The sequence below is a fragment of the Aulostomus chinensis genome, chromosome 23 (assembly GCF_037954235.1).
Source record: "Aulostomus chinensis isolate RoL2024-O1b breed Wild chromosome 23, RoL_Achi_v1.0, whole genome shotgun sequence".
Classification (NCBI taxonomy): Eukaryota; Metazoa; Chordata; class Actinopteri; order Syngnathiformes; family Aulostomidae; genus Aulostomus; species Aulostomus chinensis.
The window spans coordinates 2,655,708-2,675,097 of record NC_141342.1 but is presented as its reverse complement, the minus strand read 5'-3'; the positions used below and the strand labels follow the sequence as shown (position 1 = coordinate 2,675,097).

The 19,390-nt window shown below is 41.5% G+C and overlaps 1 protein-coding gene across 1 annotated transcript in view; it reads right to left on the bottom strand.

The window, feature by feature from the left end:
• ccdc57 (coiled-coil domain containing 57) overlaps nucleotides 1–19,390 on the bottom strand; it is a 42,576-nt gene that overhangs the window by 11,381 nt on the left and 11,805 nt on the right. The window contains exons 8-14 of the mRNA XM_086196321.1: nucleotides 14,493–14,594; nucleotides 14,219–14,376; nucleotides 14,039–14,113; nucleotides 13,148–13,348; nucleotides 11,039–11,197; nucleotides 9,751–9,913; nucleotides 9,052–9,144 (exon numbers count right to left, since the gene is read on the bottom strand). Coding sequence (XP_086052447.1) covers nucleotides 9,052–9,144; nucleotides 9,751–9,913; nucleotides 11,039–11,197; nucleotides 13,148–13,348; nucleotides 14,039–14,113; nucleotides 14,219–14,376; nucleotides 14,493–14,594 — 951 coding nt within the window. The remainder of the gene's footprint in view (nucleotides 1–9,051; nucleotides 9,145–9,750; nucleotides 9,914–11,038; nucleotides 11,198–13,147; nucleotides 13,349–14,038; nucleotides 14,114–14,218; nucleotides 14,377–14,492; nucleotides 14,595–19,390) is intronic.

Sequence of the window (19,390 nt, the reverse complement as noted above, 5' to 3'; positions counted from 1 at the left end):
CTGTGGAGACCAACGTCCTCAGCTGTGACAGTGCTGTTGGTCCAGGCACCTCACTGCTGTTCCTGCGATAGACGCATGCACAGACAGTATGTATTGTGTGCCCCCCCCACAAGAGGGCACCGATACACTAGTCTTGACAGGGTGGCCGGTCAAGCTTCTCCCTCTGCTCAGGTAAAGCTGAGCTGTCTGCACCCAGTCAAAGTGGGTGTTAAGTCAAGTCAATTCTATTCATGTAGCGCCAAATGACAACAAAAGTTATCTCATGACACTTCACAGGTAGAGCAGGTCCAGTACCTCACTCCTTCAATGAATCTACACCCAACAATTCTCCATCAGCAGCACATCCTGCAACAGCGGTGACGAAAACCATCCTTTTAACAGGCAGGAACGTCGAGCAGACCCAGGATCAGTGGGGATGGACGACTGCTTTGACTGGTTGGGGGGAAAGAGAGCAGGAGAGCGGGGCAGAGACAGGGATGGATAATGGAGGAAGACAGACATGCAGAAGGAAGAGAGGGGCAGAGATAAAGAGAGAGAGACTGATGGATGGGGACGTGAGCAGGTGGTTGCTACGGGTGGCAGCTTGAGCCTCTTCAGGTCTGCAGCCTCCTCCAGCAGCACCCAGGATCTGGGATGAGGGGAGCCTGAAGGCTCCGGAGAAGAAGATGAGTTAGTAACACATATGAGTATGATTTATGTATGACACATATAGGAGGACATGTGACCTGTTCACAGGGGAAACAACACAACAACTGCACAAACGCATGGCACAACACAGCAGAGCCACAACCACAGGCCAGGACTCAGCAGTCCACCTCCACCTCAAGGAGAAGGGGCACTCCTTTGAAGATCACAAGGTACGCGTTCTAACCAGAGAGGACAGATGGTTTGAAAGAGGGGTGAAAGAAGCCATTCATGTCAAACTAGAACATCCATCTTTAAACAGAGGAGGGGGCCTCAGACACCACCTATCACCCACCTACAATGCCATCCTTAGATCCCTCCCCAGGAGGAAGCATTGCCAGCATTCACACCTTCACTCAGGTGACCTGAACGAACCCGCCCAAGAGGGCTAGGAGAGGTAACGATCCGAAACTGAGGCCAAGGACTACCACGACCACCTAACCAGCCTATAGTTCTGGCCTTACAACCACTTGTTTTTGCCACCACCCCCCCTGGGTGGTTGTATACCTGATACTTCCCACCAGGAATTTAGAACTGAAGAGGTGAGTCCAGTTGCCTGTATTGATCATTTCTGAGAGTTGCAAATGACAGAGGATGGTTCCAAGCTCCAATTCAATGTTGTGCCCCCTCCTGCAGGGACTGTCAAACCTCAGGGAGAAAGATGCCATAAGAGTGGTTCCTCACAAGAAGACCAATCATGGTTTCTGCTTGAGTTACTTTCTGGTGACAGTCAAGTTTCCCATTTATGTTCAGCTCTTGCCCAAACTTGGAATTGGGTAGATTGGCTTCAAAGGATGCAGAGGAAAACTCACTCTCCTTTTCCGTTTAGTTCACTTAATAATTTATTTATTCATTATTGGATTGGTACAAGGCTGCACGGTGGTGCAGTGGTTAGAACTGTCGCCTCACCGCAAAAAGGTTCTGGGTTTGAGTCCCGGCTCTGGCACGAGATCTTTTTGTGTGGAGTCTCCATGTTCTCCCTGTACCTGCGTGGGTTCTCTCTGGTACTCTGGCTTCTTCCCACTGTTCAATTCTACAATTCTACAATTTCATTTAGCAGACGCTTTTGTCCAAAGCGACGTACAACACAAGCAAGAATTTAGACTTAATTAAGGAAAAGCCCATAGGAAGCGCAAAAGTGCTTCAGTTGTGATTTGGTCACAGGTACTGCCATCTAGTGGCAGAAAAAGTGTCGCCCCCCCTTCCTTTTTTTTTTTTTTTTGGACAAACATACAACATGACACAACCCAGTTAGTGCTACATAGTCACTAAGTGCTGGGTCTTGGACCCTCTGACTTATTCTACCCCAAAGAGGAGAAGAGTCAGGTTCAGTGCCTCGGTGCTCTCTGAACAATTGAGTCTTCAATTGTCTCTTAAAAGTAGAAAGGGACTCAGCAGAACGCACAGAGTTCGGTAGTTCGTTCCACCATTTGGGAACAACAGAAGAGAAGAGTCTGGCTAGGGATTTGGAGCAGCGCTGGGCTGGAAGCATCAAGCGTCTTTGGCATGCAGAGCATAGTGGGCGAGAAGGAGTGTAGACCTGGATCAGGGATTCCAGGTAGGCTGGAGCCGTTCTTGTGATTGTTTTTAAGCCAAGAGAAGTGCCTTGAATTTGATCCTGGCTGCCACTGGAAGCCAGAGAAGAGAAACCAGCAGCGGGGTGACATGTGCCCTTTTGGGCTGGTTGAAGACCAGACGTGCTGCTGCATTCTGGATCATCTGCAGAGGCTTGAATGAGCATGCAGGGAGGCCTGCCAGACATGTTCAAAGACATGCAATTGGGGATGAGGCTGATTGATACTCTAAATTGACCGTAGGTGTGACTGTGAGAGCCAATGGTTGTCTGTCTCTGTGTGTTGGCCCTGTGATGGACTGGTGACCCGTCCAGGGTGAACCTCACCTCTCACCCGTAGCCGCTGAGATAGGCTCCAGCCCCCCCGCGACCCTGAACAGGAATAAGTGGAACACAATGGATGGATGGATGGAATGATACAACGTATATTGATGAATATTAGCATGGACAGATTTGTAAATACGCTGGCATTAGTAAAAATGGTAATTTACATCCATAGTCCTTTGGTAGTTACATAGCAATAAAAGACCATAAAAGGACAAAGGAAATGAATAATATAGATTAAAAACAAGATGAAAGCAACAGGACCTGTCACGACTCAACAGTTCAACCCTGGGGATGGCACTGACTCCAGTCAAACTGCTGTCTAAAGCAATCCCTTTGTATGTACATCCGTAACAGTTTATTAACTTCATCTTACAACCTCACAAATTAGCTTGCTTGGGGTGTAAGTGTTGTAGATAAATCAGCCAGATGTTTCATCCTATAGATTAAGTTTACCATTAGATCGCATGAAACACAACAGGCTGACATCTTGACCTAGAAACCTGTTTCACAATGGCATGAAGACATGACATCATGACGCCATGATAATCTTATCTTTAAAAGGGCTGCTAACACATCCAACTAATGAACCTCTTCCCTGCAGGTTTCTTCTTTATCATTCCTACAATCTGCACAGTCTTAAGAAAATATTATTTATGACATCATATTCAGTGTTGTCTGATTGATTAGCGCATTCACAATGGTTCAATAATCTCTCTGAAAGTGTTGCATCTAATGTGCTCAACAAATATATCAACTGTCTATGTAGTAACTCATTCTGAATATTTAGCTAAGTGCTTTTTGGAGTCATTTAAGAAAGTGTTGTTTTCCTCTTTGTGCCAAAGGGGCTCTCAAGGGACTAAAGGGGTAGGGAGGCAATGAGCCAGGCTGAAAGGCCATCATTCCTCACAGGGTACTCCAGGAAAAGGCCATTGCCTAAAACAGAACAGTGCTGATTACACTTTATAAAAGAGAAGGGCATCAGCTGCAACAGAAATATGATACACACGTGACAAATGGGGGAGGCGTTTTTACGGTGTACACATCTGGAGTCATCTCAGCCCCAGTGGGAGAAAAAAGTTCTAAAAAATTCAAATTTACCAAGCTGTGCTTAAGTATCCAATAATACCCTAGGGTTGCAAGGAATTCAGAAAAAAATCTGTTGTGAATCAGATTTGTATTCCTAAATAAAAATAATTGATATTCCATTCTGCTTTTACAACAGACTGTATATCACCAATCACCCCGCCAAGCTGTCCTGGTCTTCGGTTCGCTCTATGGAGCGCTATGGACGACCACATGCTTCATGTGGCATCATTGGCTACATCTTTTAACCTGACAGTAAGGAGTTTCCCCTGGAGGACGTAGCATGTGAGGGGGTCAGGCATTTCATTGCATGTAAGGAGATAACTGGGTCAGCTGAAGTGGGCAGGCTTGGAACAGCTAATCGTCAGCTGATATTGGAGGTATGCAAACAGAGCTTGACTTCCCTGAACGACTGCCATGCATCGACTGTACTATGTAATATTCAGAGGTTCTGCTCACCTAGGTGGTGACACAGTTCAAGCTTGAGAAATGAGCCCTGCAGCTATGTCAGGAACCCCTAGGATCTAAAACCCCTCGGACTTATCAGAAACTAATCAAGCCAATTAGGACACAGGCGTCACCCCCTTATAATAATTCTAGATAAGCATGGATCCAGACATTAACTGCAGAACTCAACTTTTAAGCTTGCAAGATGGAGATGGTCTCACTCGGCTACCGTTCATCTTGGACTAACACCAATAAACACCGAAGACGACAACGTTCAGCATTTATCGAACCTGTTTGAGAGACATGGTAATTAGCAATCATTTTGAAGATGTAGGAAATGCAGTAGCTGATTATTTAAACCTTATTTATTTCATTTCAATTTCATTTCGGAATGGTTTTTAATTGTTATTTGGCTCCATGCAATTTGAACATCTTGTCGATAATTCAGTGTTACAGACTAAATTATAGAGGTGAAGAAAAAATAAAAGGGAAAGAAGAAAGCAGATTGTTATTAGGTAAAGCTGACCTGGGTCATTAGGACACATTGTTATGAACGTGTTATCTCAGGAATACATTGAAGGTTATGCGGATGAATTGATGCAGCTAATCTTAGGAACATCTTTCTGGACCCAGCACCCCACGTGGAGGATGAAATGAAGAGCCCCCTCCTGGAGGACCTTGGCGCCCAGAACGATCAAAGAAGAGGTCACTGTCAGACTGTCAGAGTTGAACAACTTGCTGTCACTCAAACATGTTTTTCTACATATGGATGAAGTGAATTTGTTTTTCTATCTTAGATGAAGTTTATTTATTTATTTTTTAAAGAAATGTATCACTCACTCCATTCGATTGTCTAAGGACGGAGGATGTTTCACTTTGTCAAGAGAGTAAAACCCTTCACACATTTAAATGTTTTGATTTTGGGCTTTATGGAAAAAAAGAGATTTTTTGATGTTATTATTAATTGTGCCAAAACTGCAATACTTTGAATGACAAATATTCATGACTAAGATCAATAAATTATTTATGGTATCTATAAAGCTGTTCTTTGTTCATCCAGGTGTCATTTTTACAGAATCTCATTATTTATTCATGAGTTATTCCATTCATGGTGTTTTGTAACCATTACAATGTTACAACCACTGAACCAAAAGTGAGACTGCATACAATTTCTCTTATTTCTTCAAATATACTGCAGGTTGGTATTGTGGAACTTGACCTTGACAGGATGATGCAGGAACTTAACGGTTTTCTCAAGGGCTGTATTTCATAACAGCGTATAAATGCTTAAACTGAACACTAAATCTAGCATGAGTCCTAAATTAGATTAGCTAAGAAATGTGTTTCCTGTGGTATCTCCATGCAGCACAGACTCATCTTCTGTGGTCAAAGTGACACTTCCCACATGAGCATCTATCTAGAAGTATACAGATGAGTGAATATTTCACCGTAATAACAACTTATCAGTTCTAAAAGAATAGTCAAGCTATTGAGGAAAAATTATAAGCTCATGACATGTAATATTGGAACTTTGTTAATTGGGGCACTTCTTAAAAAGTTTACATAAGCACTGTAAAAAGCCTTGATCACTGAAAATATGATAAAAATATTAAAAAAAGCTAGACAAATTTTGTGCATACCAAAACTAATTTCATATGTAAAACCACGCAGTTGTCCATCGAAATGTCGATATAAGTTGTGACCTGTAACACTCACAGCAGTCCTACGTCAACAGAACAGAAATATCCGTATTGAAGGCATGAAGGTTTACTTATATCTACTAATGACAATATTTGTAAGTAACAGTTAACATGAACCAAACGATATGCTAGCCACAGTACCAACACACACATTGACCAGCTGTAAAATACCAATAAATAATACGTTGACAAACCCGTCAGACACTTGCTGCTGCATTCACAAGTTTGAGATTTTCCGGCAACTTCTGAAGGAGTCCTTACATCTGGGTCAGACTTGAGATCACCAGTAAATGTTTGATTTATCGCACATCTGGAGATGGCCATGTTGTTCACCGCTGGCTATTAACAGAAGGGCATGCAGTAAACAGGGGTGCATGGCTGTGAGAAGTTAGCAAATGCACCTCCCTAAAGAGCCGTGTGTAGTCACGCCTAAAGGCATTAAAGGCGTCTGCACAGAAAGCCCTTTCAAATAGAAGCAGTAACAGAGGGAATATGAAGATATTAGATGAAGACACATAATCCAAGTGTTGCTCAAGCAAGAATTTTTGGGTCGATGTTATGGGGAACTCTGAGACTAAAAGGAGAGCATGACATGGGACAGCAGCTCCTTCAGCACCAGACTCCGGCAGCCTCACTACGAGGTCCTTTATTCCAACGGCGGAGAATGTTCAACCATCAATATATTAACTGCCTCCACTACACATTGTTGGTCCTCATTTGCACTCATAAATATACAGAATTATAATTTTCTGATATGTGTTGACATATTCACACTTTCTCTCCCATTCTAATGTTAAAATTATTATTGCCACACTGTGCAATTTCCGTTTGCTTGGTTTCACTTCTAGTTTTTAAGGAATAGGTCCATATTTCAGCAGCCTATAAGCATGGTGGAAGCTCTGTCAAGCGTGATCCCGAAGTTCAAGCCGGCGCATATGATTTTTTTCACACCAAGGGCTCACGCACTTTAAGTAGCAAATGAACTTGTGCTCCACCTAACAGGTGCTTAAATATGTTAATGAGGTGTGGTCTAGCGCAACAATTGAGCACTGCTATTTGGCAATACCAGAAAACTTTAGTGCCATAGACCAAAAAGAGGCTGGTCTTTGGTCAATGGCACTATGTATGAAGTGCTATATAGAGGGAGCCTCAATCAGACGAACAGAGGCACGGCATTGCAATGCAGTTCTATTGATGCCCGAGAACATGGAAACATTGGCTGCCACATCCTCCCAGCACTGCTTCACCTCTGATGGCTTCAGTCGATGCCTGCTGCTCCTGTATATAAACCCAAGACGTGTGTGCGAGCCTTCGTCTGCCGAACAAAGAGGTCTGATTCTTCAGAGGACAAGTGCTTGCTTGATTCCAGTTGAAATGCGTGCGCCTCTGAAATAGTAACATGCTAAGGCCTGGCACACCCTGGGTTTTAAAGGGAAGGACACAAGGCACTCAGATCGGTTTGAGTGACACACCTAAGAATAATTAGGTGTCTAACGACTGCCTCTTTGCACCGTGAGCCATTGTTTATGCACTACTTACGAGACCTCTAAATACCAAAATGAACACATTCTGAACGCCTAAATACTTAACACCACCTGCCAACTGCTTGGCTCCATCGATTGCTGAAATGCATCACTTCTTTGTGACTCCAGAATGCATAAAGAGACAGCTTATTATATATCTAGCAGCTACTACAATCAGCAAAACTACAGTAACATACTACGGTAGTAACAACATTAATATCATTTAGGCATGACAGAGTAATATAACATTAATAAAATTTCAGTAATATTATTGGTGTGGATGCTGAGTCAGCATTCAATCTTCAAAATGTTTAGAAAACTCAAGACATGAGCTACAATACTTTTCTAATTCCTTCTTCACAAAATATTCCAAGATTTCTGCTGAATTTCATTCATTTAAAGACCTCGGGGAGATCAATTCATCATTTTCGCAGCTACAGTAGAAAGTCCCTTCAAACCCCCCAAAGTTCCAAATCTTTGATACATATTCATTCCAACATTTCAGTCACAGTCATACTAATTAAACCGTTTCCAAGTAGTCGAACTATTTGCATTCTTTTTGTCTTTTTCAAATCTTTTTAAACGTGTTTCAGATGTAGTTCTTAACTTGATTCGGACACTATTCAAATGCATGGGCATTAAACATATTTAACATATTAAAATCAGCATTGCAGTCTGGTGTCAGCCTTCTAATTGAACAAAGGTTCTTTTGTTCCAAAGCGTTCATGCATTATTAAATTTATTCAACTTCTCAAGTCAGCACTGCAGTCTAGCATCAGCTTTTTAAGCTTGTAGCATTTACACCGCAATTTCTTGAGAAAAGCAATCTGTAGTAATTAATGTTATCAAAAACGTCTCTGTGACCCCTTATTGCTAGTACTTGAAAGGCAAAATCTATTTTTGGGGGTAAACTGTCACATCAAGGAACAGGGATTCTTCTCAGGTTGTGACGTCTGGCAATAGAGCCCCGAGTAACCAATGGCAGATTCTAGTACCCAACTCTGAGGCTACAGTGTTCCTGAGGTAATGTACGGAGAACAAGAATGGACAAGAAGACGCTACACGACTTTGAAGGAACATCATAAGATAACATCATCAGATCGTTACCCGGGAAGAGTCACAGAGCCACAATCCCAGTTCTGCCTTGGAAGCCCATTACACAGTAAGTGACCTGGCAAATAATAGCTGACCAAGCCAGTAATAAGACTTACCTCACATCTGGGTGTGTGTCAGTTACTAGTCCAGGTTGAATCCGCATATTTTGATGCGTATCTTTAAGTATCACATTACAAATGGTACAGAAAGTTCTTACTGTCACTTAAGGTGGTTTTCCCCTTTTTCAAGGCAATGAAGGCAATGTTTACAAATGGTCTCAGCTAGTGGCGTTGAAATGAACTGTGTTTTACTGATATCTGTTTCTAACAATGTATCCATCCAAAACATGACAAAATATTAAAAACGGCTTTCAGTATGGGCCAGTATTGGACATCATTGTTGCAAGTCATGTGGATCCCAGGAGAGATAAAGCCATCTTAGTGACCTGCTGTCTAGCTGCTGCTAACACTTGAAGGGATTTCCAAGCACAGAACATAACTGGATGTCAGTGCACCACACAATCAAAATCTAGTCAGCAACATGTGGATGTTTAAGATGAATGACCAGCCGTCTGCTTAGATGGTTTAGTTTCCACAGAGAAATGCAGGCGTATTCTTACCTGCATTGCTTCATCTCGCTCCCGTTTAACAGAGTGTAGATGGACAGTCAAGTCCTGAAGCTCTTGGTCTCTCTCATGAAGCTCAGCTTTAACCTGACAGACGTCATCAGAGATGAGTATGAGTCTTATTTCAGCACTATTTGTAGACAATCTACATTCACATTCTAGTAACTGTGCAAATTGTGAATTTCTCCATTGTGGGACTAATAAAGGAATATCTAATCTTATCTAATCGAAACACACACACACACACACACACACATTATGTCTTCGACAGTTATAATAACATAAGAGATGAAAAATCAGGAAATCAGCAAAAATCTCAGACAACACACCAACACACTAACACACTAACACACTAACACACACACACGCACGTACGCACGCTCGCATGAACACAATCAGGACTCTTAATCCTCATGGGGACCAAAGACCAGTCTTGATGTGCCAAAACACAATTATGACTTCCTGGTTAAAATACGAGGGAAGGTCTAAAAGGAGTTTACATGAAGGTCAGGGTAAGGCACCGATTGGTTAATGTTAGGGTTAGGGCTTGACTTAGACTGCCTGCTATGAATGTAAGTCAAAGGGATGTCATTGCAATGATAGCTGCGCAAAGTGTGTGTGTGTGTGTGTGTGTGTGTGTGTGTGTGTGTGTGTGTGTGTGTGTGTGCGTGTGTGTGTGTTTTAGATGTGGACCTGGTCTCTGGCCTGGGTCAGGTCTTGTATGAGATGCTCATTAGCCAAGTAATGTTCAGCCTTCGTGTCCTCGCAGCGTCTCTGCCATTCCAGCTCCACCTGCGCTCGTAACTGCTCTAAGGCCCTCTCTCTCTTCAAACCAGCACTCAGCTCTTGCTTGTACCTGATAACACGCAAAAACACAAACACACACACACTTAAAAAAATAACATCCTACGTACTTATATAACCATTACAGGCCCCCCTTAGGTTCAAGAATTGTATCTTTTCATTATCTTTAACACTTGTCATTTTCAGCTCTTCTCTTCTGTCAAGGAGTCTTTTAGGTGGATTCCACTGACAGGGAACGGGTTCAGTTGCTGTTCTCAATCCTGATTTTGAACCACTCTGTGTGTTCTCACCTACAATTTATTCATTTCAAACCCCCAAATCAGGTTGACAAAGCAAACTGAAAAATGCTTGTTTTTTTTTTTACTTGTGAGCCATGATTATGTCTCACCTGGGGATACACGTGAGTGATGAACACTTGACGGCACGTGACATAGGCAGTTTGGTGCTCACCCAGTAGTGTTGCATCATCTCCATGTTACGCAATCAAATGAATAATTCTTGTTCTGCTTTACATATCTCATCTCGATAAGAGCAACTGAATTTCACTGTTTACTCACCTGTTTTGTTACCATTGGAACAGACTTCCATTGGGCAATGCCCTCCATCAATAACGCAGTGGTTCAGCTCAAAACTGATGTGTGTTGAATAAAGATAACTGAAGACCAGAAAATCTTCAAAGGCGCTAATTTTAGAAGCCTCACTCAAGTAACAGGAAAAGGGCTTTTGTGTACTAAATAAATATTTTGGTTCTCCATAACTATTAACTGTAACATTTGTTCATTTCATTTTCAACTGTTAATCTGGCTTGTTTTTCAAACTTTTGATTTTATGCTCTGGTCAGAGTGTATCTAAGTGCCGTAACCAGGAAGTTGCTGACATCTTTGTGTCTTGCACTTGAATATGAATTTGAACATCAACAAAAGTGTGCGTAGTGCTGGGGTTCAACAAAAAAACTGCATTCCATGTAAGGAGTCTTCACTTATAGGAACATAAGAGGATTTTGCTTTGCTACAGTTTGCAGGGCTGCACAACATGTTTCCCAGAAAAGTAGCATCAGTACTGTCAGAGGTGCTGCCCTATCAGCAGCGACAAGTATCAATTCAAATGAATTCAATACAGCTTTATTGTCTGCGTACAGTAGTGGTCGTCTGTATTGTCTACTTTGTTTGTTGTTCACCTCTCTGTCTCCCCCCTGCTCCTCTCCAGCTCAGTTTTGAGTTTGGCCTCTCTCTCTTGCAAGGTGATCATCTCTGTATCCTTGGCAACCTTCTCACTGGAGACCTGACTGATGTACTCATTCCAGCCAGTCTGGACAGTTTGCACGTCTGTGCGAAGCCTTTAAAATGCGCACACACACACACACACACACACACACACACACACACACACACACACACACACACACACACACACACACACACACACACACGATTATAAATTAGACTGTGGCTGCTCTAATACTATATCTTACTCTATCACTTGGGAATTTCAGAACCAAATCTGATATTTATTGATTAAACACAACCGAATGAGTTCCAAGGCCCAAACCAAGTACATTTTTATTGGGTGGGATCATTAAATAATTGAAACCTCTTTCCATAAGAAGGCAACTTAACTTCTAGCCTTTATCCAAATTAGTACTGTGAAAGTTTCAGCCTGCAATTAATCTGGACACCTATTCTTTTTTATTTTAACGCAAAGTAATCATATGGCTAAGTTTGACTGCTTCTTCCCCCTTCAAGTGTGGATGTGTATGACAACAGGGCACCAGGGTACAACAGCTGAGCACCTCGGAGGATGTACAGAGGGTCGTCACAGTCCCAGTGGATTCAGAGACTTCAACATTCCAAGTGCATCAAGCACAACAAAATGGCAATTTCAAATGCTTGCTTGGTCCAGAAATCACCTCAGCAGAGATGTTATCAATGGAGCTAAAAAAAACAGACCACTGGCTATTTCCTGATCAAATGAAGGTTGTATGGAATTCTTAAAGACAACCAAGAACTGAAATCTAGCTTGTTGGCATCAAGCTGCTGGTGCTATTATTGTCCAGAGTGTCAAGACACAATGCAAGTCCGAAAATACAAATTGAGCCTGCATACGTAGGAGAAGGCCAAACATCTTGCACAGCAATTTCCTGTTCCCCCCCCACCAAGTCATAATAAAATGGTTACTGTAACTTGTCATACACAAAGGTACACACTTAACATTTAGATCATCGTGAGAGAAGCATGCATTGTCAACTCTTCCAAAAGTAAACACCTTGTGCGCAGCACCGTCAGCCTTGATTCTTTGTTCAGACGGTGGCAGGAAGTCTTTAGTGAGTTCAAAGAAAGTACAGTCATTGGAGAAAGGAAGGCTGAATAGGTTCCTCTTTAAGTTATCTTAGTAAAAGAAAAACACTTCCAAGCAGGTACAATGAATGATCTGATTCGTAAAGCTTGTTTGATTTGCACATCGAGGAATTTACTGCACTATACTATGTTATTATACAAATCATTTAGGTGAAACCAAATGATTTGTATAATGAGGGCATTCAAAGGTTGTTGTGTACTTTTGCACCAAATTGTCGACTACAGTGTCTACTACATGCTGCAACCCCTCACCTCCCCCCTCACCCAGGAAAAGCTACAGTACCTTTCCTGATAAATTCATATGTATTTCTCACATTTTGGGTTCTACAGTTTCTCACAGGATTGCCAAGAACCAACAATCAGAGACCACCAATCCCTGGTGGGTTTTTTTTTTAGTCTATTGCCTAAGTAATCTAATATGTAATGTCATTGTCTTGTTTCATGGGATTATGAACAAAGCATTGGGGTGCAGACTCACCTGGAGCGAGAGTAACAGAGAGAATTGCAACACACACATGTTGGTGAGTCATCAGCCCCTGAATATTTACCCTCTTTTCTTTGGCTTGTTGAGAGTGGCCGCGGCTTTAAAGAGTGAGCACTTGTAAAAATGCAAGCATGCCAAAACATATAAGGAAGTGAGAATGTAAGCAAATAAAATACGAAGTTGCTGGTTTGTCCAATCTGGGCTACTGTAGTTGTGACATGGCAGGCACTGTGGAAGAGGATCCATTTCTTTTTTAGAGATAGAAGGTAGATTGTTAGTATTCTTCATTTCAGGTCACTATGCTGAAGTGTCTCTGTTCTCTGTTATGAATATGATATTAACTTTCTGTCACAACCTCCCTCGATTTACTACACACCGCTAATTTACCTTGCATCCAGTTTGTTAATGACAAAATGACATTTGTTGTTTTCATGAGATTTAGTCTCACCTCAGTATGATCTCATCTTTCCGTTTCATGACTTCCTGCTGGTCTTGCTGTGCGGAGCGAGCCTGAGCAGACAGATCGTCCATATCATCCTGCAGTTTGTCCATGTGCTTCTCAGCCCTCTGCAGCTGTTCAGTGTGGGCCTGACGCTGAGCCTCCAGTTGCCGCTTGCACTCTTTCAGAGCCTGGACCACATCCTCATATCTTGACAGACACAACCGCACACTTGGACATTAGAAAACGTTTAGTTGCAAAGCTAAATTGGCTATTAAGCCCACCGTGACCTGAACTGTTACACCTTCTGTAGCTCAGTGAGAGCAACAGGCACAGTTAGCAGCTCAGAGGCTGCAAAGGAGTTTCTTGCATCACCCCAACATCAAATGTAAAAAAAAAAAAAGAATAAATATATCTATATATCAATATATCTATAGATAAATATCTACATTTTTTTTTTAAAAAGGATGTAAAGTTCAATATAAGTCAAGATAAGTTCTGTAAAATTAATAACAATTAGAATTCTTGCAAATATGAGGTTCAGTTTAAAAACAGTCCTTTTACTAATTTCCCAGTCACAACACAGTGCTGCAGAGACAAGGAGTGTTCTATTCCTATTCTTCTTCAAATTCATAATTTGTCTTTTTACGAACTGGAGACCGATTTCTTTTTTCAATGTGCCCCACATGGTACTTCGTGCCACATGGCACTGGTAAACTGGGATGACTCAAATCAGTCAGAATCTGTCACTCTAGGTGATGAACCACTGGAGAGTTTTGAGCGCGTGAAAAAATAATTTACTGGCAACAATGAGAGCACTCAAGCCTGCATACTTCTCTGGCTCATGTTGTCTCCACCTCTCCAGGGTCCTGATTTAGAGTTTAGGTAAAAATGTCTCACTTCCTCAGGTGGTCAGCCTCCTCCTTCTCCAAGTTGGTTTCCACTAGTTTCACCTTATCCTCGAGCTCCTTTATTCTGAGACACAGGAAAGTCACAAAACCATCAACACACCCACATATACACACAAATACACACAGGCATGCACGCACGCACGCACGCACGCACAATGCAGTAGCATACCGGTGGTCCTTGGCAGCAGAGATGTCTTGGATGGCCTGGTCTTTGTGTTGCAGTTGGCTTTGTAGCTGTTGACATTGCTCCTTAGATGCTTTGAGATCCTCTGTTGCCTGGAACCGAGCCTGGCAGTGAACTTCATTCTCTTTAGACAGCAGCTTTATCTGGACAAGGACACAAATACACAGACCCATCAAGAAATACATGATGGTTACTATGATGAGCATGAAGGAGTACATTCTAGGATGAACATGTAACAATTTCGTCAGAATTTATCCACCTTGACATCATTAGACAGCAGCACAGCCCGCAGCTCATCCAGTTTTAAGTTGAACTCGTGCTTCTGATGCCTGAGCCGACTGTCAAAAGCTGCTGTCATCTCCTGCTGGCCAGAGGACAGCAATTAGACATGTGGTGTGCAGAGAGGTTCAACATGACACAGGAGCACCATAGCTATAAACACACACGAGTTCCCTAAGAACATCTGAGTCACTGCCAGCTTCCAGATTTAGTTCTGTTCTCAGTTTCATTACCTTCACCCTTTATCGAGCACAATTTGAAATACTTGGAAATTATATATATATATATATATATATATATATATATATATATATATATATATATATATATATATATATATATATATATATATATATGTTCATATTCTCTACCGCTTTTCCTGTTAAGGGTCGTGGGGGGCTGGAGCCTATCCTAGTTGCCTATGGACAAGAGGTGGCATTCACCTTGGACGGGTCACTGGACAGGTCACCAGTCCATCACAGGCCCAACACATAGAGACAGACAACCACTCACACTCACAGCCACACCTCCGGTCAATTTAGAGTATACTCTGGCTTCCTCCCACAGTCCAAAGACATGTATATGCATAAAACATAAATAGCAACTGAGAGAAGTCATGCTACTCTGACCTAACTGAGCCAGACAGCAATGCCATTTTAGATCCCTACAGAAGTTACCATTTATAGTTCCTTGCTGGATAAAGGGTAAACATGTATGAATATCATGCACCATCAATGAGCCTGATTTTCACCAAACTTGGTGGATGGGTGTATAATGGGCCAAGGCAGACCCCCTTAAATGTTGAGGCTTGTTGATCATTACTCCACCAAGTGGCAACACACACTGATGTACATTTCAACACACACTGATGTACAAGAAGTAAACCTGATGAAATAAACATTTGATTAACATCAAAATGACACTGTGTTTTCTCGTGTTGTTACGTGATGTGCAGCAACATAATAGATAGTAAGTGTGTGGATGCAGGAGGTGATATTTGCAAAATAGTCTGGTCCTTCATGCAAAATCCAAATATTATCAGGTTCACGATGAGGCTTCAATCAAAACCTAACTTCTACACTCGTACACACATAGCGACAAAGAAAAAATAAACATAAAAAACCAACAAGTTCACTGCTTAAAAAACATAAAAGATGTTGAGAAACTGATTCATGCTTTCATTTCAAGCTGGACAGGTTTCTGTAATGCATAAATTAAACACTAAGGGCCTGATCCATAGAGAATGGATTGCACCCACTCATAGAATCATTATTTGTGCGGAATTAGCACACGTGATCCGCCCCATTTTTGGAGGCTATCCACAAAAAAAGTACTCTAATCACATGCCAGCTAACATGCCCACAAATTGGCAGCTGAGTACGATTTGACAAAAAAGTTGTGTGGCATGTAAGTGGCTTTGCTCCAGGATCACAGTTGACACGACAATGGCAGAGTCAGACAGAAAAAACAGTCATTTTCAGCCTGAGAACTCAAAGTGCTCACTGATGAGGTGTAGAGACGCATATCAAGACTTCAACTGTAGCATCTGATTGCCATAGAGAGAACTCAAATATGGGACCCGTCTCTATCTGTAACCCAATGAGTCACTGCAGTTGGTGAGTGCAGACGTTCTCCTCTAGATGCAAAAGAAGGTGGCATGATCGACATGATCAGCCTGAGCTGCCCGCCAAACGATGGAAATGAAGAGAAAAGAAAGACAATGTAATAAAAGTGCCTGTTTATAATAACCTCATTTGTTACTGTTTTCAATCTCCTGTGATACTAAAAATGGAAAGACTTCTCTGATCTTCAGTGAATCAACAGGTTACCACTGATTAATATAAAGTCAGTCCATTTGATTTTTCATGATACAACTGTGATTTCATTTTAAGAAAATCCATGAGACGGAGCTGAGCTGTCCATGGTCCTGAATTTGGGTCCACATAAAGCCCTCTGTGACCTATCAATGAGGTGAATTAGTATTTTTGGGCCTAGAAATTGAGTTGTGTTTATTTTCAAGGTTTGTTGGGATTTTACTGATTTATTTGCTTCTGGAGCATTTAGTGGACAACCCTTACTTCCTGAGACACAAGTAGTAAAAATACTTCCCAATTATTATGAACACAAAGTAGCTAAAGGACCACATGCAGTGCTTTGTTTCTTTTTGTTTTGTTCGATTGTTCATCACAGGTCTTTTATTTTTTTGCTTTTGTTATTGAAACAGCCAAAATAAATGCAGACAATACAACTCCAAGAAATTCAAGACAATGTGTGTGGATTAAAGATGGGTCTCAGTGGTGATGATTACAACTTCTGTAACTGAGAATGGCAATTAGCACTGATCTGTCAAATGGACAGCATTTGGATCAGAGCTCATTTGCACAGAATGGGGGCAAGGTTGCCCCAAATGTATGAATATTCCCTAATTTACATGCATGTAAATGGGGCAGGCACTGCTTGGAGTGGCACAGCAGATTGTGTGCAGTTTGTGTGCTTCTGCTTTTGTTGGTGGATTATATGCTTTTGTTTCTCTCATTTGCACCAATCCACTCTCATGGTCACGACTAACTCGAACCCTAACCCTAACCCTAAATGGAAGTGACTGAATGTGTTGCAGCAAGAGCCTACCGACATAAATAGCGACTATATTAGGAATTAAACTTTTAGCGAGTCAGGACCACATCACATGAATCAGGTCATATTCGTGATGGCATCACATTGTTAATTAATCTATTAGAATGTGATGCTATGACACAAGGCCCTTGAGACTGTTGTTTTCACAGGTGTAGTGGCCCCAAAAGCAGCGCAAGCCATTGGTGGATGTGGCCCAAAGAATGTATTTTTCTTGAATCTTTTTTTAATTGTAACTCTATTTTAAATTTCCTCTTGTCATTTTTTTTGTATGACACCCTACACAAATAAAGTTTACAGTTATTCTTACTTAGTGGCCGAGCAAAGTGCCAGGGGCAGGAAGTTCACCTTGGCAGAGTTAAACACTCCGAGTGCTCTCTAGTTAATAATCTGACTGGTACTACTGTTGCAAATTATGGTGCTTAGTACAAACTATTACCTCTGCCAAAGAGCTTATGCTTTCACATGCATCTGTCTGTTCACCGGATTACCTAAAAACTAGCAGGCTGATAATCACTTGGAGGAGGAATGTAGTCTGGGCAAAAGAAAAAACAATTACATTTTGTTATGGATTTGTTATGGATTTATCCCAGTAAATAGTTGTTGTTTTTTAAAAATTGATCTTGGCTTACATCTTTGCCCAACAGATTTTTCTTCTACTAAGCTCTGTAAACAGTAAGCACCTGGGATCAAGCAGTGTCTCCCTCACTTTATTAGCTCAGTTCTCCTCCAAAGGTGCTGGAGGTTTATTTAGATGTGCGTCTCGTAACTACTCAGCTGAAAATATCAAACTCACCAAAGAGAGGGGCTGATAAGCTGCCACTGTTAATACTGCAACACCAAAATTTGGGAAATAATGATTGCCTTTTTTGAACATTAATCAAATACGCGACATTAAATGACAATGCTGCTGTTTTTATTAAAGATGTATGCAAATATGATCATCTCAGAGCATCTTTCCAGTGGCTCTGACATCCAAGACCCTTGACTTTTACTTTCAATGCACTGCAGATCCTGATCCCTACGAACCCTGATGTAGATCAGTTGAGCGCTTGTTGATTTAATTGCAACAAGACACATACAAACAGAGCGAAATAGGGAGATTCATTTCTTTCTAGTAAGAAGCAGTTCAGAAACCATTTTTAATTTCTCATTGCTAATTGTGTTGTTTGACCTCTAATGTCAATTACCTGATGGCCAACATAATTGGAGTATTTCATTTTCTACACTGATTCAGTTTCCACTTTTATTCTTTATTGTATTATTGAGATGAAACCCTTGGGTCGGCGATGTACTTGATTTTAACTATGCATTTGTGTGAGCATGATGGCTGCTTCCCATATCTGTCAGGAGAGTTCATCATGCATGTTCTCAGAAATTAAAACTAAAAGTCAGGATGCTACTCACAAGAATGGCAGGAGTGTAGAGGCAGGAAATGACAGATTCAAGGTTGGTGGATAAACAACGGTGAAAAGTTTTAAAGAGAGGTTACCGGACCAGGTCTGCAGTCACTCGCATCGCTACAACATGTCATTGCTACTGAGAAGTGACAATTATCTTTGTCAGAACAGCTAGAATGAGATCATTGCTATTTTAGAAGTTGATATGGAAATCTGCTGCAACAGTCCATGAGCACGGTGGGAAATGTTGTAAAGTGGGGACAATGCAAATGATTGAATTGGCTGACAAATTTTATCACCAGTCCACTGAGATCAATTTTCCTAAAAATACAATGTGTTAAACTTCTTGCTTCTGCCAACCTAATTGCTTCATTCTTCTTCTTCTTCTTTGGGGCTTTATGAAAACTCAAATCCATACTGTAGGTTCTATGTCTGGTGTGTCCTCTAGTGGAACCCTCCAGTAACGCACGATGTACACATGCAAGTATGTGAATAAGAACACTCTTGACGCAGCTGGCTGTCTAAATGAACGTGTGGTTGATAAGCAAGTGCACCTCAGGTCTTAGTCCTGGCTGTCTCTATGAATAGGTCAAACAGCTGTGTCCAGGTTGTGTTGAAAGTGTAGAACACATGATAATGATGTGACTACTCTTAAAATATTGTGCACTGGTTTGCACTGTATTAGATAGTGGTGTAACTTTCATTTGTCCTGTCCAGTATTCCTGTGAATCTGTGGAGGGTTTTTTTTGGATACAGTATGGGACGGATGATAAGGAGTCACATTGGATTAGCATCAGATAAACAGCAGATTCCCTTCGCTGCGTGAACATTTGCCTGAAAGATTCGT